This window comes from Pelophylax lessonae (genome assembly GCF_965119305.1).
Source record: "Pelophylax lessonae genome assembly, chromosome: 7".
In the NCBI taxonomy this organism is placed as follows: domain Eukaryota; kingdom Metazoa; phylum Chordata; class Amphibia; order Anura; family Ranidae; genus Pelophylax; species Pelophylax lessonae.
Window position 1 is genome coordinate 248,100,601 of NC_138774.1, and position 22,134 is coordinate 248,122,734.

Here is a 22,134-nt window from a genome sequence, read left to right on the forward strand (position 1 = left end):
TTTACACAAGCCGCCTGACTTTCTCTCTCTCCCCCGTCGATCGCAGAGTGACCGGCGGACACGCAGGAGCGCGCCTCCGGCGGCGCGCGCTCGCTCCCTAGACCCTCACAAGCTAGTGACGTAGCCCTACGTCACTTTGCCTGTGAGGGGCTGACCGCCGACGTAGATAGTCGTGCGGCGGTCGGCAAGTGGTTAAAGCCCCCTGACAATATCTGCAAGCTGTTTTGTCTAAGAGATGCAGGCTCCCTCTGTTTGCCTGCTGCCTGGGAGTTCTGAAACAATGCCCTGCAAACCACAAAAGAAGAACTCTACCGTCAGATTTATGTCTGTCTGGATGTGATGTGGCAAGTGTTTCCCCTCCCAGCAAGGTAAAATAACAAGCTTCCTTGGACCGTCCATTTCTCTGCTCTGAGCACTTCCTCACTCCCATTTTCTTCCCCATCCCCGCTTGCAGCCTGGCATTACAGCCAATAGAGTTTACAGTTTTTTGTTTGTTTTTTTAAATGTTTTAAAATTGCACTTCTGTATGTCAAAAAGCAATATGTTTGTATGATTATTAAACTTGGTTTTATTTATAGAGATGTTCTATATCACAACAGCTAAATCTGTGTCTCTAAGAGCCCATTTAGACAGGGGCGACACGACTTGCTGGGGCGACCTGTGAAGTGCACCGCGACCTCGGCGCGACATGCACAGACTTCATATAATTGAAGTAAATGCAAGTCTCCTCCAGGTCGCCCCAAAGTAGTACAGGACCCTTTTTCTAAGTCGGAGCGACTTGTGTCGCTCCTATTAGAACGGGTCCTGTGCTAATCAATGGCAGGCGACCGACCGCGACTTGTCAGGCAACCAAGTCGCCTGACAAGTCGCGCTAGTGTGAATGGACCCTTAGTGCATATTCAAACTTTAATACCATAAATAATAACATGTTATACTTTTACTCCAGGGGTATATAATAAGTTTGGAAATTCTACAGAAATGCTTAAATAATGCATTGCAATTTAATAAACCTATTTGATTTTAGTTGACTAAATTTAATTTGGAATTGATTTTCATCATAGTTTTCGTCAACTAAATTCATTCTAATTTTATTTGTTTATTTTTCGTCACTGAAAACATGCAGCTGACAAAAACCATGATAAAAATGTTTTCATCCACAAAATTAACACTGTTACAGAGGAAAAGGGGTTACTCCTTTTGTCTCTTTTTGTCTGAAGGAAAAGAGATTTAACCCCCCACAGTAAGTGCTGTGAAAATGTGAAACTAGTTTTGCCCATTTCTGTAAATTGTTTTTAAAAGAGCTAGATGCATTCCTAATAAATGAGAGAGCCCCTGCGCTATCACTAGTAGGTAGAAGAGGACATGGGGACAAGGTGCTTTGGGTTGGCCCCAAAGCACCCACCCTCCCCATGTTGAGGGCGTGTGGCCTGGTGTGGTCCCCTCCCCTTTCCTGACCTGTCGGGCTGCATGCTCGGATAAGGGTCTGGTATGGATTTTGGGGGGACCCCATGCAGTTTTTTTTTTTTTTTTCACATGGTGTTCCCCTCTAAATTAATACCAGACCTGAAGGGCCTGGTATGGAACCTGGGGGGGACCCCCACGCCTTTTTTTTCCCCTTTTGGCTTTGAGTTCCCCCCTAGGGTAGTCTCTGATTTCCATTTGAACGAAGACATTGTATTGCCTTCACTGTGTCCCAGGCCCAAACCTCCTAAAGAATTTGCTTTGCATGCCCTGCATTTTGTTCCGGCCAGTCAGGTGTATTTGGCAGCCACTGAGTCTTTTCGGAGGTCAGATTAACGGTTTATCATAAACGGGCCAAGAAAACAGCTGTTGGCTTATTCTGCGACCGTCTCCAGATGGATTAGACAGACGGTGACTCAGGTCTACTCTTTTAAAGGGTCATGTTCCTCCTTTCCCTGTAATGGCACACTCTACTCGGGCGCTTAGTGCTTCTTGGGCCTCCCGTCATCAGGCATTAGTGGCGCAGGTTTGCAAGGCTGCCACTTGGTCGTCGGTGCACACTTTAACTAAATTCTGCAAAGTGGATGTGTTGGCATCTGCGAATGCTTCCTTTGGCAGTTTTGCAGACTTCTGTTTAGAGGGTCTGTTTCCCTCTTTGGGGGTGTATTGTTGAAGTTGGGCTCCAGTTTTTTTTGTTGAACTCCATGTTTACCTGGTTGGTTATTAGCCTTGGGATTTTTTGGGTTGTCCCACCCCTAATGTTTGGCACTGCTTGGGAACGTCCCTGTGGTTCTTAATAATGGAGAGCTGTGTCCGTCAATGAACAAAAGAGAAAATGGGATTTTTTTTTTTTTTACTTACCCTAAAATCCATTTCTCTGAGTTCATTGATGGACACAGCCACCACCCCTCTATGGAGTTTTATTACTTCTGACACTGCTTGTTACAAAACTAAAGGCCTATAGCAGAGAGGGGGGAAGTATACCACCTAGGACTGCCCATAGGCCTAGCCAAATCTTTTTTCTGCCTAGTGTCCTACATCTGTAGGGGGCAATATAACCCTGTGGTTCAGAATAATGGAGAGCTGTGTCCGTCAACGAATTTAGAGAAATGAATTTTATGGTAAGTACAAAAATCCCACTTATTGTGCTACCCAAGTGCCTCCTTTTCCTTTGATTTATGCTAAATGTGATCATCCTGTGTTCGCTAGATCCCAAGTTGTCCTGTATTTCCACATATGTGATCAGATCTGATTAGTCAAAAATAGATCTAGCAATGCATTCTTTCTAGTTGGAGAATCCACCAATTAGGCCATGAAGTTGCCCTGTAAGACATTTCCAAAATGATGGGCCTTTAATGAGTGAGCTGTCTCTTCTGTCTGTCCCCCAAAAAAGACATAACCTTTACCCACCATGTGGCCATAGTCACCTGCCTCACCAGTTGGAGTGTTGTACATGCCAAGCTTGATTTTTTTTTCCTACTTTTGTGGGTACAACTCTGTTACGTGCTTTCAATAAATGGTATTTTTTGTAATGCACTAGGTGTTTGCTCCTGTGTATAATTTTACAGTTTTTGGTAGTGTGATTTGGTCCTGCCAAGATGCTTGAGTAAATTACTTTTCCTCTTTTTTTTTTTTTTTTGGTGGGGTGGCTGCTTTTCAAAGTCCCAAAGGTTTGTAGGAGAGAAATTGATTTTTTGTATTCGCCATAAAAATCCTTTTCTCTAATAGTTCACTGGAGGACATAAATCTCTGCTCATTGTGTTGATTTTCTGTATGCCTCTTACCAAAGGCATTTAGGTGATTCTTTGGAAGGTTATCCTTCTGCGCTACATTTGTTCACTGCTTTCTACTTCTGCACTTGTTCACTTTGTGTGAAAAGGTAGCCACTAGGTATGGCTCTGTTTTGAAATACCCAGAAGGCAAAGACTGTATCGCCCAATGAACTACTACAAAGCTTTAGACAGTTGGTAAGGTTGCATAAAGATACCAGTCCATCCAGTTCAACCTGTGTGGATATGTGTGTTTTTGTAAATACTGTGTTTGTCAACTACTGGGAAAAAAGGAGTTTACATACAAAAATCGATTTTCTCAGTAGAAAAGGTTGTTGGTAGCCATGTTTTCTATCTGTATGAATTAATGTGATACCTTTAGTTACAAATCTCATATTTTGTCATTCCTCACAGATACACACTCCAGATATTGGCGGCCAGGGTACCACATCGGAAGTTGTACAGGCCATCTGCAGACATATCATTGTCAAGAATGGCCGAGCAGTAACCATTTAAGGTAAGATCATCCAGATGGGTAGCATTGGTACAGCATTATAATGTCAACAACACCTTTGCTATGTATAGTTATACAAGACTACAATTATACTTCAGAGGGCATCTCCTCCTTGGAACTTTTTCCAGTGATAACTACCAGTGGCAAAATGTTCCACAGCAGTAGAGTTACAGTACACGCTGCAGTGGTTACCCTGTCCTTTTTCCTTAATATATTTACATATTTATTCCCTTTTGATGTAAAGCCTAATTCCATGTTTTAGTGAACATTAAATAGTTTACATCAAGCTGGTCCAAATAATCAATTTCGTTCACTAACACATGCAGGGGCTTGCAGCGCTGTATGAACTGTATGTTGCCTCAGCCATACAGTATAGAGCACTGTGTTGTGACAGTGGGACAGGAACTTCCTGTCCTGCTCCCAGAACAAATTTGAGTTGGGCTGAACACTGCTCAGTCATTCTCGTGAAGGTTTTTCATTTTCTGAATGAATACAAGGCTTCCTTGGAGTGGCGGGTTAATGACATCACAATCTCAGCCATTCATCTATTTTGTTCCAGCAGCAGATTCCTATCCCTTTGCCAGAACACAGCGCTGTATATTGTATATAGCTGAGGCTACATACAGCTCACACAGCCCTGACATTCACTGCATGTGTTGGTGAAGAAAATAGTTTGGTTCAAATAAACAATTTAAAGTTCACTAAAACATGGAGTGGATATAAAAATAGTTGAATCTAATTTGACAACACATTATACAGTCTGATGATACAATTATATATGATATTTCTTCTGCGCTGCTATTTCTCACCCTAATGAGTGCTAATTGGTAAAGCTTGCCATTACCAATAATGTGATTTACATACTATAAAATCAAGAAAACCAAATCATACAAATAGTGCCGTGCTCCTCTAGTAAATAAAAAAAAAAATCTCATAATGAACCGGTCTAAATAATCAACTCTAACCAATATGTAAATTCCCATACACAATGAGTGACAAAGTCCTTTTATATATAATTCTTTTTTGTGATTTGTCCTCCACTTCCAAAATCTTCTTTACATGTAATAGTTAAACCACCTCCACTCTGTGCTGCATTTTCACCCACAATGTGCTCTCACCTTATGAATAGGATTTGTACTCACAAGGTCCAATAAGTGCTTTTTCCCCTTCAGGAGTTTGTCACCCAGTGCGTAGTTGATGTTACTTCCCTTCAAATTCCCTATCTGTTCACCTCAAGGTAAACTGATCTAGGTAGGTACAATGAAAATGTATATATTCAATTTTTTAAACTATTTAAATAAAACCTTATAACCGAGACTTCAGTGTTTACTCCTTTGGAGCACATGTATGCGTTTGGAAATCTGACAGAAGGAAGAGGAGTACAGGCATACCCCACTTTTAAGTACACAATGTTACCCAAGCATGTATGTAAAACGAAAATGTACAAAGTGAAGCAATACCTTTTTTCACTTCTCAATGCATGTAAATACACTAGCTTTATAGGAAATATTAGCTTGATATGGCATTGCTCTCAAAGCATAAATGACAAGGACACCAAACTTGGGGAGCACATTAAGGGGACCCAGGACTATTACATGGTAGATTACCTAGGCAAGCTGGCTGGCCAAAAAAATATGATATGTTGTATTCTTGGGTCCCCTCTGTGCTCATTAAGTTTGGTGTCCCCGTCACTTATGGTTCCGTAGCAGTGCCATGTCAAGCTGACCAAGATTTCCTATTACCACCAATGTTAAAAGCCAGGAGTAGTGCCATGGCAAGCTGACCAAGCTGTGTATGTAAAGTGAGTGTACATAAAACGGGGTATGCCTGTAAAGTGTTTGTGTAAACTCAGAGGGGGTAGTAAAAGAGCATTTTGTCTGGGGTGGATTCTAACAGTCTGAGGAGAGAAAAAACAGAGGAGTGCTGGAGAATGCATTTAACCCCTGGAGGGGGAAAAAGTGCTTTGTGGTCCCTGTGTGGACAGATCCTATTCTTAAGGTGAGAGTGAAGCACAGAGTGGAAGTGTTTTAACTATGACATTGTGATTATTCTGGATGTGGATCACAAAAAGACTATTGTATGGGAACATCTGAATTTACGTACATATTTGGCATGGTTTTAGGGTGGAGGTTTATTGTAATGTTTTTTTTTTTTTTTTAATTTATTCCTTTAGTAATAAATGTAAATAAGAGAGCGCTGCACTATTTGTATGTTTCATGATGCAATCTCCTTGAGACTTTTACTCTCTGCAGTGTATTGCCTAGCTGAATGATTATACATAAATAGAATGTTTGAGTAAGCCCTTACTGTACTTGTTTTTTCTACCTCAGTGGTCGATATTAAACACTGCACCGCACAAAAGAGTCACCTCATCAGGGCAGGAGCCATAAATGTGCACTGAGCTGTGCATGTGCGGTTCAATATACATGACAGCTGAGTCGGGAAAGCCTTTATAAGAGAGGAGACCGATTAGGGTCTATTCTGTCATAAAAACCCTACCTGTCAGTAATAAGAGAAAAAAAAAAGAAAAATAGTTTAACCACCTCCTTTCCAAGCCTATTCTGACACTTCGTTCCTACATTTAAAAATCTACTTTTTTTTTACTGGAAAATTACTTGGACCCCCCAAACATTATATATTCTTTTTAGCAGATACCCTAAAGAATAAAATAGTGTGTGTTGCAATTTTTTATGTCACACGCTATTTGTGCAGAGGTTTTTCAAACGCAATTTTGGGGGAAAAAAAACACTTTCATGAATTAAAAAAAACGTAAAGTTAGCCCAATTTTTTTGTATAATGTGAAAGATTCACACGTCACATCATCACATTCGTCATTCATCATCAGCATACAACATTCAAATAGGAGTGCAGGATCACACATATCTGCCCACAAACACACAGTTGTAGATTGGGTGCAAAAGCACAGTTGCTTTCTTTAGAATGTCATTTCTTGGTTTTCCATTATATGAAACCCTTTAGAAATATAATACCTTGTGAAAATGAAACTAGAGCAACAAAGAAACTTCTAGCTAGGTAGTGGAAGGTTTGTGATCCAAACCAATGACCCCGGTGCTGCAAGGCAGAAGCGCTAACCATTTAGCCACTGTGCTGCCACATGCATGGAGCCTCAATCTATGAGGTGTAAAACAGCCCTAAGTCCCTGGGGTGCCTAAAATTAATCAATGCAGATTTACCCTGGAAGTCCTAAGTGCCATTGAGCAACATGTTTCTGTGATATGCCATCTGGGTCCAAGGGTGGGTATGTCTGATTACTGTCAGCATGCTCCTATAGGGCCATCTCTAATTTTGTAGCTTTTTTTGTTGGTAAGAGGCTGCAATTGGTGTTGGTGTGGAATTCACAAGGCTGCTTCTTGTCCTTGCCCGTGGAACACATATAGCAAAATTTGCAATGGTGATGGAACCCTCCTACAACCAAAAAGTACATTTCTTGGGGCATTTGCCTATAGGTGGTGTCATTACATCAGTCAGGAGTTCTGTTTTTTTATTTATTCTGTGATCTCTTTTGATTATTGGTATTCGAGTGTAGAATTGTGGTATTACCCTCTGAATTTTGGTAATGACATTTTGAATTGGATTAATTATGTCGGTACACATATTACATTTTTGTGGTAAAAAAAAAATATAATTTGGAAATAATAAACAACACACCAAATTGTTATTCATTTTAAATTTGCAATTAGCAATGGTATTGTGTGTGGTTTGTGAAAACAGCTGTGGGAGTTTTAGTTAAGATTTATGTGAGATGGAGAGCAAGGAGTGCATTATCTACCATTCAATTTCAGATGTCAAACAGCAAAGTGGCTGAGCATGCTCAGTGTATCCAAAGATATGGCCCAAATGGCAAAGTGTTTGAGCATGCTCAGTGTAACAAGATATATCCCAAATGACAAAAGTCCCTGGGTATACAAAATTTACATGGCAGTATCTCTCTCTTTCTCTCTTGAGATATATATACACTACCATTCAAAAGTTTGGGGTCACCCAGTCAATTTTATGTTTTCCATTAAAACTCACACTTTTATTCATCAAATGAGTTGCAAAATGAATAGAAAATATAGTCAAGACATTGACGAGGTTAGAAATAATGATTTGTATTTGAAATAAACATTTTGGCCTTCAATCTTTGCTTTCATCAAAGAATTCTCCACTTGCAGCAATTACAACCTTGCAGACTTTTGGCATTCTAGCTGTCAATTTCCTGAGGTAATCTGAAGGAATTTCACCCCACAAGTTGGATTGGCTTGATGGGCACTTCTTACTTACTATATGGTCAAGCTGCTCCCACAACAGCTAAATAGGGTTGAGATCTGGTGACTGCGCTGGCCACTCCATTACAGACAGAATACCAGCTGATTGTTCTTCCCTAAATAGTTCTTGCATAGGGTATGGCATGGCGTTGCAAAATGCTATGCCATACCCTGTGGTAGCATTCCTTATTCAAAATCCCTTTTACCTTGTACAAATCTCCCACTTTACCAGCAAGCACCAAAGCAGCCCAGACCATCACATTACCCCCACAGTGCTTGACAGATCGCATCAGGCACTCCTCCAGCATCTCTTCACTTGTTCTGTGTCTCACAAATGTTCTTCTGTGTGATCCAAACACCTCAAACTTACATTCGTCTGTCCATTTTTGTCACACTTTTTTCCAATCTTCCTCTGTCCAATGTTTGTGTTCTTTTGGCCATCGTAATCTTTTCCTTTTATTGGCCAGTCTCAGGTATGGCTTTTTCTTTGCCACTCTGCCTAGAAGACCAGCATCCCGGAGTTGCCTCTTCACTGTGGACGTTGAGACTGGTCTTCACTGTGGACGTTGAGACTGGTGTTTTGCGGGTACCATTTAATGAAACTGCCAGTTGAGGACCTTTTTGAAGCGTCTATTTCTCAAACTTGAGACTCTAATGTACTTGTCCTCTTGCTTAGTTGTGCATCGGGGCCTTCCACTTCTCTTTCTATTCTGGTTAGAGCCCATTTGTGCTGTTCTCTGAAGGGAGTAGTACACACCATTGTAGGAAATCTTCAGTGTTTAGGCAATTTCTCGCATTGAATAGCCTTCATTTCTCAGAACAAGAACGGACTGTCGAGTTTCAGAAGAAAGTTCTCTTTTTCTGGCCATTTTGAGAGTATAATGGAACCCACAAATGCTGATGCTCCAGATACTCAACTAGCTCCAAGGAAGGCCAGTTTTATAGCTTCTCTAATCGGCACAACAGTTTTCAGCTGTGCTAACATAATTGCACAAGGGTTTTGTAATCATCAATTAGCTTTTTAACACAATTAGCTAACACAATGTACCATTAGAACACAAGAGTGATGGTTGCTGGAAATGGGCCTCAATACACCTATGTAGATATTCCATTAAAAAACAGCTGTTTTTCAGCTAGAATAGTCATTTACCACATTAACAATGTCTACGTAGACTGAAAGAAAGAAACAGTGCTTTTCTTTCAAAAATAAGGACATTTCTATGTAACCCTAAACTTTATATATATATATATATATATATATATATATATATATATATATATATATATATATGAGAGAGAGAGAGAATCTATTGCAAAAAAACATGAAAACATTACAGCTTTTTAGCATTGTTTAAAGTAAAAAGCCAGCAAGGACAATTGTCTTTAGGAATACAACAATTCATACCAAACGTAAAATGTATGCTTATGTGTACAATTTGAATCAATGGATGACACTTGCTTTTATATGCACTTAAGCCTAGTTTTTTTGGCCGTGTACTCGTATTCAGGAATTTCCAAATACAGCTGGTACAGCTCTTTTTGGGAGAAAGATGGCCACCAAGTTGGAGGGGCTTTTAAACTAGGAGATGGGGGGCTCAGAAGTAGAGTGAGTCAGGAGGAAGCAAAGGACAGAAGGCAGTATTGGAGTCAGCAGCGGCAGTAGTTCCATAACGTCAATTGGGGGGGGTCTGTGCGGGAAAACCTCAGACCAAACAGGAATAAAAATAATCACCATTCACTATCAACTTCCACAAAACTAAGAGGGGTATATGCAAATGCCAGGAGCCTAGCTAATAAAATGGATGAGTTGGAAATGTTAGTACATAAGGAGGACAAGACCTTGTGGGAATAACAGAAACTTGGTTCGACCCCTCACATGACTGGCTGGCCAATATCCAAGGGTATTCGGTGTACCGGAAGGACAGGGTAGGAAAAAGAGGGGGAGGGGTATGTCTCTATGTCAAGAATAATTTAAGTGTGATAGAGAGGAGTGATATTATGGAAGGGATGAGTATAGAGTTGGAATCCGTGTGGGTAGAACTCCATAGGGAAGAAGTAAAGGGAAAAGTAATTGTGGGGGTTTGCTATAGGCCACCCAACCAAAGGGAGGAGGTAGAGCTGGAATTTATATCACTGTTGGGTAAAGTGGCAAAACTGGGATCAGTCATCATATTGGGGGACTTCAATTATCCCGACATTAACTGGGAAGAGGGGACTACACATTCACAGAAGGCCCTTCTTTTCATAGAAACCTTACAGGACAACTACAGTTGGTGGATTCTACTACTAAAGAAAATGCAGTGCTGGATCTATTGATCACTAATCTCGGAGGTAGGAGTCCAGGACAACCTGGGCTCTAGCAATCACAGGATGATCACATTTAGCGTAAATAACAATATAACAAGGCAAGAGGGGAGCATAAGAACCCTAAACTTCAGAAGGGCAAACTTTCCCAAATTGTGCTCAATGATGGAAAGGGTAAACTGGGACCAAACCTCAGGAACACTGACCACAGAGGCAAAATGGTAATGCTTTAGGAACATATTAAACAAATGCATCTCGCAGTGCATTCCTATGGGACATAAATTCAGAAGAGACAAATCCAAACCTGGCTGGCTTAAACCGTAATGTTAAACTTAAGGGTAAAAAAAATGGCCTTCAAGAAATATAAATCAGAGGGCACAGTATCGGCTTTCGAGCAATACAAGGAGGAAAATAAGAAAAGTAAATATAAAATCAAAATGGCTAAAATCAACTTTGAGAGACAAATAGCAGAGGATAGTAAAAAGAACCCAAAGAAATTCTTTGACTATATCAACAGAAAAAAACTAGGGCAGAGCATATTGCACACATAATTAAAGATGACAGGAGGATGGTTACAGAGGACACTGAAAAAGCAACCGTGCTGAACGCTTTTTTCTCCTCAGTCTTTACACAGGAAAAGGAGGGGTACACTGACCATGACTGTATGGTTAGTAGTAATACACAGGACTTGCCACTATGGCTAACAGAGGGTGAAATTGGTGAAAGGCTGGATAAAATTAACACAAATAAATCACCAGGCCTGGATGGCGTACATCCGAGAGTACTCAAAGAACTTAGTAAGACTATATCTAGACCACTGTTCCTGATCTTTGCAGACAGTATTATGACAGGAAATGTACCAGGGGATTGGAGGAAAGCTAACGTGATACCGATATTCAAAAAAGGGCAGAGGCATGTCCCGGGAAATTATAGGCCTTTCAGTCTGACATCGATAGTATGTAAACTTCTGGAGGGGATGATGAGGGACTATATCGTAGAGTTTGCTAAAGACAACAACATCATCAGCAGTAATCAGCACGGCTTTACAAATGGGCGTTCTTGTCAAACCAATCTCTTAACATTCTACCAGTAGGTGAGCTGTGAGCTAGATAGGGGGAGACCAGTGGATGTGGTGTACCTGGATTTCGCTAAGGCGTTTGATACAGTTCCCCACAAGCGCTTAATTTATAAAATAAGGTCTACAGGCATCGACCGCAAGGTTTGCTCTTGAATACAGAACTGGCTAAAAGGGCATGTCCAAAGGGTGGTAATAAATAGCGCATACTCAGACTGGTCGGAGGTGGTAAGTGGGGTCCCCCAAGGCTCAGTCCTGGGACCAACCCTGTTCAATTTATTCATAAACAGCATTGAGGATGGGATCAGTAGTTTTATATCAGTTTTTGCAGATGACACAAAATTGGGCAGGGCAATAACTGCACGGCATGAAGCAGATATCCTACAGAGGACAAATAACAGAGTGGGACATGGCAAATTAGGTTTAATGTGGAGAAGTGTAAGGTTTTGCACTTGGGGACTAAAAACATAAAAGCACAATACACTTTAGGGGGGGAACCTTTGGGGGAATCAAAAATGGAGAAAGATCTGGAAGTCTTGGTAGAGGATAGACTAAGAAATAGCATGCAATGTCAAGCGGCAACTGCCAAAGCCGGCAGAATATTAGCATGCATAAAGAAAGGGATGTATTGCAGAGATAAAACTATAATCCTTCCACTTTATAAAACTCTGGTCCGACCGCATCTGGAGTATTCTGTCCAGTTCTGGTCGCCAGTCCTCAGGAGGGATGTGTTGGAGCTGGAGAGAGTCCAGAGAAGGGCAACTAAACTAATTAGGGGATTGGAGGACCTTAATTATGAAGAGCGTCTGCAATCGCTTGATTTATTCTCCCTGGAGAAGAGACGTCTGAGAGGGGACATAATAGCAATTTATAAATACCTCAATGGTGATCTCAGCATAGAAAAAAGCTATTCATTTGAAAGGATTGCATGAGGACTCGAGGGCATACAATGCGATTAGAGGAGAAGCGTTTTAACCTCAGGCAACGCAGGGGGTTCTTTACTGTTAGGGCTACAGGATTGTGGAATTCTCTACCACAAGAGGTGGTTTCTGCGGGAAGTATGGTTGCTTTCAAAAGACTCTTGGACGTACATCTCAATGATCAGAACATTCAGGGGTATGAGAGATTACGGCCACACACACCTAGGTTGAACTGGATGGACTATTGTCTTTATTCAACCTCAACTACTATGTAACTATGTAACTATAACGGCAGCTTACGATTGCCAAGGTGTAGGTTTGAAACTATTTTCATGGTCTGGGCATGCGCACATGTACTGCTTCTTAGTAGTAGGCTGCGGGAGAATTTTTTACCTCACATTTTCCTTGAAATTTCTTTTTATACATCACTTTTTGAAAATATTTCAAAGCAGAACATGTCCAAACAATATACCACATCTTTAAGAACCATTTCAGCTATGCTATCATGCTCAAAACATTTTTTCCAGGAAAATAGTAGAACTTTTAGCACGACTACTTTTTTTACTCCCTCACTGCCGTACATTGCCGATAGTTAATTCACAATTATGCTTTCCACTATAGTGAATTTGGTTTGGGAGTGTATTTACGGCGAGTTCGCTGTAAAATATGAAAGTACGCTATTACGCTAGCATAGCGTTATAGTGAATTGGGTCCATTGCCACCCACATTCTACTAAGCGCAAGATTATCTCTAGTACGCAATTGGAAAGATTTATACAGCCACGTATGAGATGATGTTCGCCTCCTCTCAGATATCAAACTGCTATCTCTCGGTGGAAAGTATGGATAGATTGGTATAAAAGATTCTCTACTGATTACATTTGCTATTTGCAGAGACGGAAATTTGACATAAACCTATTGCCTGTGCTGTTTTGTTTTGTCTTGTTCGGTTTTGTCCTGTTGGTCTATTGCCTTGTAACATATGTTTTATTACACATAGTTCTCTTACATCCTAACCCCCATCCGCAAATTCTAAATTGCGTAAGGACATAAACAGATTTTTCATGTAGACCTAGGAAAGGTCCTATCTGGCATAAACTGAAGGTTTACCTCTTGTATGCATACCATTGTATACCATCTATGCCTAATCAATATTATTTCAATGTCCTTTTTCTCTTCTGTAGTGTTTATACCTTATATATCAAAGAAATAATGAAACTAAAAATTGTTTTGAATTTTATGTCTAGTTTGATCATTACTACCTAGGCAAGCTGGTTGCAACATGGTTGGCATTCAAATGTCTTCACAAGTGTGGACATGTACAAATTCCATAAAAAGCTCTTAAACATCTTAGAATAGCTATTGCACAGAGTGCTAGTCTCAAAGGTCAGCCCAAAGCAATTAACAATAGCCTAGATAAGCAATAATAAGAGATTGAGATGCTGCCAACTTCAGTTCAGAATGGGGGGCTCTCATACCATGTAGAAAGAGGCAAAAGGATCCAAAATAGGGTAGTAACACAAATAAAATGAGAAAGATGTATGGTTCAGCTGAACACATCAGCACCTCCTCCAGATGAAACTTCGAAAAGAAATTGGATTTTTTAGTTATATCTTTAAAAGTAAGGATTTTATTACAATTTGATTAAATATCTATAGGTAAAAATATCCCCTTTAGACAAACGGTGGTGGGTCAACTATCATATTCCCCTTTTCTGATCCATATACAGTGCCTTGAAAACAGAAAATTGTATCATATTTACCGTAATTTTCTTTTCCTGGTGCCTATCCATGGCAGGCTACGTGTGATAGTAGCCCCGCCTACTTCCGCCCACAGGACCAGTGCATAGCTATAAAAAGTTAACACCCACACAACAGCCCATTTCCTGTACATCTCTAGGAATGAACTGGGTGGGTGCCATTAATAGGCACCAGGAAAAGTAAATTATGGTAAATATGATACAATTTTTTGTTTTCCTGGTGCCTCCATGTCAGCATACGTGTGATCGATCTATAACTAGCTATCATAAGAAAGTGAGTAAGCTACTGGCTTCCCCCCAAAGACAGATGTGGTGAGCACTACTTAGCCCATTAGTAGTTCTGAAAAAATGTGCCAAAATTGAACCAGAATGGCTCCCCTGCCTGTCTTCTTGGCTGACATCTCTGCATAAGGTGCCCATGATGTTCAGATGCTGCTGGAGGAACACACAGAAATGAATTTCAGTGGTTGCAGCCAAGCCATAAAGCGGGGCATTAGAATTAACTTTAGGAGCCGCAAGGTGAATGTGTGCTCGAGCCTTCTACCATTGTTGGTTTCTAAGGAGCTAGGTATAGCTACTTTGGCTAGCTAATGACTATTTGCAAGTGTGCCATCATTGATCTGGATGTATTGAAGGAGTTCCTCACCCAAGTCGAACAAAGCAATCTCACCAAGGGATAAGCAAAAAAACGCCCACAGGCTCCTAAAGCCATGACATCAGCAAGGCTGTGAATTTCCTGCAGCTTGAATAGCTTCCTCAATATTTATTATACCAGAAGCTGGCTTCGGATAAGGGAAAATGTCTGCCTGGTAGAAAAACAATTGAGCACCATTTGTTATGCCCTCCCCATCTGTATCAACATGCAAAACCCCAGGACAGGCCCCCGAAGCGCACTCCCTCAAGGGGACATGTCCCCATAGTCTGACCCAAAAATTACAGCACATATAGAAAAAGGACAATGAACAGCACCCAAATGCTCTCGCAGAAAGTGCAATACTCTGGCTACAATCACCACAAGCCCCTGGTAGAACACAGGGAAAGTGAGGATAGAGGCCTAGGAAAGTAAAGACTGAGAGATAAACTTTACAACATGACCACATCCAACCAACCTTTAGGTGAACTAGATGCAGATCAAAGAACTGAATAAGGATGTTCTGTTTGAGGAGACAGATAGAAATTAACCGGAGTAAGATAGAGAACTGGGTTCTAACAACCTTGTCTTATGTTAAACCTGTGAAAGGTTCAATGCCAGACAAGGTCACCAGTCTTGAACAGTCACCTCTCTAAGTGAAGGCTATGAGTGAACTACTTAAAATCCCACAAAGTCACATGGGCAGCAATATTAAGAGCCAAATGCTGACTCGGGTCCAGCTGCAGGAGAGGACTTGTCCAGCGAAGAAACTTTTTGGGAGAAAGTGCTGAGGCTTACACCAAGATAAGCAATCACCACATGTCCAATAATAGATTTAACATGAAGACTCTATGATGCCCGGTCTCAAAATTTGAGCTTCAATTATCAAGCTGTCAAAGACCGCTTGAAGTTGGATGGCAAGACACATTCCTTGGGAGCAGATGATCCTGATCCAGTAGATCCCTTGGAGCAACTGTCTGGCACCGCTTTTAGATTGGCGTACCACATCTGCCTGGATCAGCCTGATACATCGGAATGCTTTCTATTCCGAACAAGCAAGACAAACGAGGGAAGAACATACCGAAAGTCACAGGAGCATCCTACCAGAGGACCACTGCACCTGAGACAAAACTGCCTAGCCTTTAGTTTGACCTCAGGGGCCTGGTAGTCAACCTCTTTATTTGCCTACCTGGGACATACCTCCAGGAATAGCTCCAGGGGTAGAGATCAGTCTCGCAGGTTTAGGCATTGCTGTCAGATGCAGTCTGCCTGCCAAGATGTATACCTGGAATGCTCATGCCGGACAAGGCTGGAGCCTGATGTTTTTCCAAGGATACCAATCTAGCCTTTTGCTACTACAAAGCTCTGGATCGACCTGAAAATTGAAGTTGAAGGATTCCTTAAAGGAAGAGACTTCCTTGCATGAGAGCCAGACCCTTGAGCCTCAGCAATAGGGAAATCACCTGACCAAAGGCTGAGTCAACTTGTCCCTCGAAGAATAGAGGCCTGTAAATACATGGGGTGAAACCAGGCCAAAGGATTTGCCTCAGTTTCATGCCCCTCATACAAAAAGTTGAGATCCAAATTGCTCCTGGTACAGACAGCTTGAATCTGAGACTAGTGTGTATGAACCTACCCAAATTACTGGAATATCTGGAGGACCATGTCCTCTAAGGATCTCTCTATGAGAATATTTCAGGAATGCAATGAAACTTGTACTGGGTCCAGCATCCTGCTACATGAGGTGCTGACCAGTAGACAAGGGGGAGGGTCCCAGAATGGTAGTGTATGGGTCCAAAAAGAAAGCACAGAAATTGCATAAGGGATGGGAATAGAGATGGGCCCAGGACGCTAGCCCCAAGAACACCCACCCACCCGACCCCACTAGGAAGCCAAAATTGCACACCGCTGACCACCGGTATCTTTGATGCCCACCAAGCCAGAAAGTGTCCCAGGCGAAGGGAGGCAATGCAAATTTTGTATTTTTCTATGGAAAACTTGTATCTGAACCCAGCCCCTTAAAGCTTCAAATGCATATCAGATAATGCCACCATGGGCTCTTGGATTCAACTTCAGCCGCATCTCTAATGCTGTTGACCTGGACTGTCAGAGAACCTGTCCCTGGAAGGCTATGCAGGCTATTTCTTCCGACTGAGGAAATGCTGTAGCAACTTTCTTATCTTGAGCCTGCTCTGGTTTCTTACCTGGCTTCTCTGGTTCTTCTCCACTCATGGTAAATGTACCTACCTTAAAGAGAATGGCCAGCAGAGCCAAAGCCTTTGGCTGAACATAAAGTACCAGCTTATCCTCTCTGTTCTTCCTTTCCAGCAGTTGGCCTGCTCTTTGCTTAGGGAGGCTTTATGCAGTTGGTAGCAACAGTATTGGAATGCAGATTGAGGGATTCTCAATAACTTGGCTATAGTAACTTCACCCAGGCCCACTGCAATAATTTGCAGCTATGAATAGACCTTCTGTCACCCTCTTTAAGGCATTCTTGCCAAATAATTTTTTTTGTAAATGCAGCTTCACCCAGGATTCACAGAAATTCCTTGTGGCTAAGCATAATTGGCCTGAAACTTCTGTCTTCCTTTTTAAGGTGGTCCTAACACAATCTTTAGGCCATAGTGTTAGTATTTCCAGTATGGAAGAGTATTTTCTCTACCTTGACTGCATTTCTGGTGCTCCTCTCATGCATATTCCTGTCAGTTAGCACCTGAATGTACTCTTTTAGCAGCAAAATACCTACCTGGTCTGATCACCCTTACCTGTAGGAACCGTGTGGATCTTTGTTATACAGTGAGCTCATAGTGCAAGACAGCTGGAACACAGACATTTAGTCAGGTATATTTAATAATGCCACTCAGTCATGAGTATGGACATATCTATCCCCTAGGCAGAAGAAAATGGCCATTGATGCAGGGTTTGCGGCTGTAGGCGTGCTGGCATGCAGTCCTACCACGTGAACACCCTATCTGGAAGCCGCTGGGTCTTTAACCCCATTTTCCTCAACTCTTCTGCCTGCCTCCCACTCCTGGCAATCTTCTCACCTTGGGGAGTACTTGCCCAAACCAAAGATGACATAATGCATCATTCCTTTGAATTTAGACACTTGGCTTTCTCTTACACAATTGCCACTAGAATGCATACTGGAACATGGTGCAGCTGCAGCCTATCCGAGAGGAGATGTAACACACAACTTATGAGGCTATTCACAGACAAATTCCAAAAAATGAAAAAACATTCTTATCTTGGAAATGCGGTGTCCATTAAATGGATCCACTCCTTCTGGGAGGCAGGCTCCAGACATGGAAAGCTCTTCTGAGGAAAATAACCCTGGCTGCACTGCTGTATGTGGGGCTAGATAGCATCAGACTTTTTGCCCCAAACGATCCACAGAAGGGGTTCCCTGCCTTATCAGTGCGTTTAACATCCCAAGGTCAGGGACTGCGCTATAGGAGCAGCTTAACCTGTGCGGAAAACCACCAAAGGTGGCAGGTAAGGGTTTCTTTTCTTCACACTGGCTGTGAGTTCTGTGAGGACGAAAAAGTAAATGGACTTTTGTGTGGGTGTTTTTTATAGCTTTCCACTGGTCCTGTGGGCGGAAGTAGGCTGGGCTACTATCACTCATATGCTGCCATGGAGGCACCAGGAAAAATAATTCATACCCCTTGACATTTTTTAACATTTTGTCATGTTACAACCAAAAACGTAAATGTATTTTATTGGGTTTTTATGTGATAGACCAATACAAAGTGGCACATAATTGAGAAGTCAAAGGAAAATGATAAATGGTTTTCAAAATGTTTTACAAATATGTGAAAAGTGTGACAAAGATGTGTCCTGGATTAAAGGGATGAGGTGGCAACCCTATCATGGAGCATAAATCAAAAGGGGGGTGGCACTGCACTGTCCAGTCCAAGGAGCAACCAGGACCACCCGGACACTGACGGCTGGGACCCCGCTGGACATCCATTATATAAACTCTACTGACCCACTTGTCGTAAGGCATTGGGGCTCAACACCATCTGGTGAGTTTGAATTACCTACCTTTATAATACAGCAGCACGGAGGGTGACATCACTACGGCACTGACTATTTGGACACTTATCACTTTATTTTTTACCAGCTTTTGCACCAGAGTACTTATGAACTAAAATCATTTAAAAAACCTTTTTTATATATTTTTTACTATGTATTTTTTTACTATATGGTTTTTACTATATGTTTTTTTTTTTTTTTTATTGATGCGAATTTAGATACAATTGATTTATTTTCTTGTTATTGATTTATACACTTTATAAGGGTGGATGCTGAAAGGGTATATGCAAATTACCCAATATAGATAGGTAGCTGAAATAGCCATCTATCACAATTTTAAGAGCCATTGTTCTTTTGTAATAATTTTCTAGCATCACATAACTTGGATTTGACACACCACCCAGCACATACATCGTATCATTTTGTTTATAGGATATGCGATGTGGGTAATACTAGTATTACATTTATTCCATTGCTTACCCCTGTGGCTTGTTCACAGCAGCAATCCCATTTTCACACAGTGAACCACTAACCATAATTGTAACCCTTTGGCGCGAGTGTCTATTCACCAGTACATATTTTCTCCCAAGTAATAGAATTCCTCTAAAATTAAGATATTATCAACCTTTCTAATCCAATCCCCTACCTTTGGGCTTTCTGGCACCTGCCACCATTTTGGGATTAAATATTTTACAGCATTTATCAAGTGGGGCATAATTGTCATTTTATATTGCTTTATTGAGCATTTGTTATTATGAAATAAACATGTATCCGGAGTCTTAGACATTTTAATTCCCGTTTTTTCCTGGATGAGATTCACTATTTCCCCCCAAAACCTCTATAATTGGACACTCCCACCAAATATTTGACAGTCCCCCTCTTGCCACACCCTCTCCAACATAATGTAGATTGTTCAGGTTGGTATTTTTATATACCACCTTGAAATACATTTATAATTAATTTTCCTCATTCTTGTATCTATTGTAGTACCTTCCCCCCAAACCCAGTATTTTTGCCTTTTCATCCTTACTCCATCTTACATTAAGTTCTGCTTCCCATTTTTCCAAATATAATGGATTGAAGGGGTCTGTCAACCTTGTTAGAATCTTATATAATTGAGATGTACATTGCTTCAGCGCGGTTTTTATACTAAAATTTTTTTCAAGAGGCAATATATTTTTTTCTAATAAAAACAAAAAGCAGAGCGCCTCTAAGTGTTATCAGTTTATTTAAAATGGTAAGGCAGGTACAGGAAAACCTGCCTGTACCCTTTTAATTAAACTGATAACACTTAGAGGCGCTCTGCTTTTTGTTTTTATTTCCACTTTCAGAGCTGACTTCTCAGCTGAGCTGGCCCTGAGTGTCATCCATTTCAGCCATCAACTACACCAGACTAATGACTATACATGAACTGCATACCCCTTGATGCTATATAGGTATGTGTGATGCACCAACTCCTATCCTGCTTGTTCAATAGATCTTTTCCTGTTCTTAATGGTTGGGGCAAAGTTTTAATAAAGTGTTTTAATTAATGGTATCTCAATTCGTCTATCCTCAAAATATCTGTTTTGTGTCTCATTTCTTCCATTGTACAAATATCTCCATCCTTCATTATATCCCTGGTGCAAAGTAATCTGTTCCAGCTAGTGGAATTAATGGTGAGTTATATTCCCATTTCCATGTCTGTGTATCCAATCCCGTTCCCTAAATACCACTTTAGTGAGTATACTCGTGTTTTTAGAAAAATACCAATGCTTTTGTGGAATCCATATCATCTTCTTTAAAAGTGTCTCCCTTAGCCACTTAAGCCCCGGAAAATTTTACCCCCTTCCTGACCAGGCCCTATTTTGCGTGATTTTAATGGACAATTGCGTGGTCGTGCGATGCTGTACCCAAATGAAATTGACATCCTTTTTTTTCCCCACAAACAGTGCTTTCTTTTGGTGGTATTTCCACAAACAGTGCTTTCTTTTGGTGGTATTTAATCACCTGTGCGATTTTTACTCTTTGCGCTATAAACAAAAAGAGAGCAACAATTTTGAAAAAATAACAATATTTTTCACATTTTTTTATATGAAATTCCCAAAAGAAAAAATGTAAAAATCTAAATTTTTTTAACATTTTAGGCCAATTTGTTTTCTACTACATATGTGTAGTAAAAAAAATCGCAATAAGCGTATTTTGATTGGTTTGCGCAAAAGTTATTGCGTTTACTAAGGGAAAGATTTCTGTCATTTTTGGTTGGTTTTTTAACGAGTAATGGCGGCGATCTGCAATTTTTTTTTTGCGGTACTGCGACATTGCGGCGGACAGATCAGACCCTTGACTGACATTTTTTACACTTTTGGGGGTACCAGTGACATTACTACAGTAATCAGTGCTATACATATGCACTGTTACTGTAAAAATGACACTGGCAGGGAAGGGGTTAACTTTATTGGTGATGAAAGGGTTAAGTGTGTCCCTAGGGGTGTGCTTCTAACTGTAAAGGGGTGTGGCTAGTGATGTAACCACAGATACATACGATCCTACATAGCAGGATCGTATGATCTCTGCAGTTAGATCAGGGAGAATGACAGGCGGCTTTGTTTACATCAGCCGCCTGCCTTTCTCCCTCTCCACGGGGAGATCGCGAGTGACCGGTGGACATCGGGTCTGCCTGTCACACGCGCGGACTTGTTAGGGAATGAGGGGGGGGCGGGAGGGCGTCTCCGGTTGGGCGCGCTCGCCCCCTAGAGGCTCTCAGGCTAGCGACATAGTACTACGTCACTTTGCCTGTACGGGGATGACCGCCGCAGTAAATGTACTTGCAGGGGTCGGCAAGTGGTAAATGAAATTTCTATTTCAACCCACCCCTTCCCATGTGCATTATATGTCCAATCTAACATTCTAGTTATTAGAACTGCTTTGTAATATTGTTTTAAATCTGGAACCGCTAACCCTCCCTTTGTTTTTACTTCTCACAGCATATATTATTTTTGTTTTTTTGTGTTGCCAAAAAAAAACCACAAATCATTTTTTTAAGTGTATTAAAATAACCCTGTGGTATGTGTATCGGGAGCATATGAAATTTATACAGTACTTTTGGTAGGATCACCATTTTAATCATGTTAATATTTCCCATTCAGGATAACGGTTTATTCAAGATTTTCCTCAGCTCATCTTTAATTTCATTGAGTAACGGGATATAGTTTGTATGATGTAAATCTTTCAATTTTGGTGTTAGTTTTATCCCCAAATATCTCAGTTTTTCCTGCCATTTAAATGGAAATTCTTCCTGTAACTTTTATATTATATATCTATAATTACATTTAAAATTTCAGATTTTTAGGGGTTTACTTTAAAGTTTGACAGTTCTCCGTACCGTTTTAAGATCATACTTATATTTGGTTAAGT

At 40.9% G+C, this 22,134-nt stretch overlaps 1 protein-coding gene across 3 annotated transcripts in view; it reads left to right on the top strand.

Annotated features, from left to right (window-relative positions):
* Window positions 1-22,134, top strand: part of IDH3G (isocitrate dehydrogenase (NAD(+)) 3 non-catalytic subunit gamma) — a 181,799-nt gene that overhangs the window by 154,080 nt on the left and 5,585 nt on the right. For all 3 annotated transcript variants that reach the window (XM_082262622.1, XM_082262623.1, XM_082262624.1), the window contains one exon: window positions 3,645-3,747. In XM_082262622.1, coding sequence (XP_082118748.1) covers window positions 3,645-3,746 — 102 coding nt within the window. In that variant the 3' untranslated portion in view covers window position 3,747. The remainder of the gene's footprint in view (window positions 1-3,644; window positions 3,748-22,134) is intronic.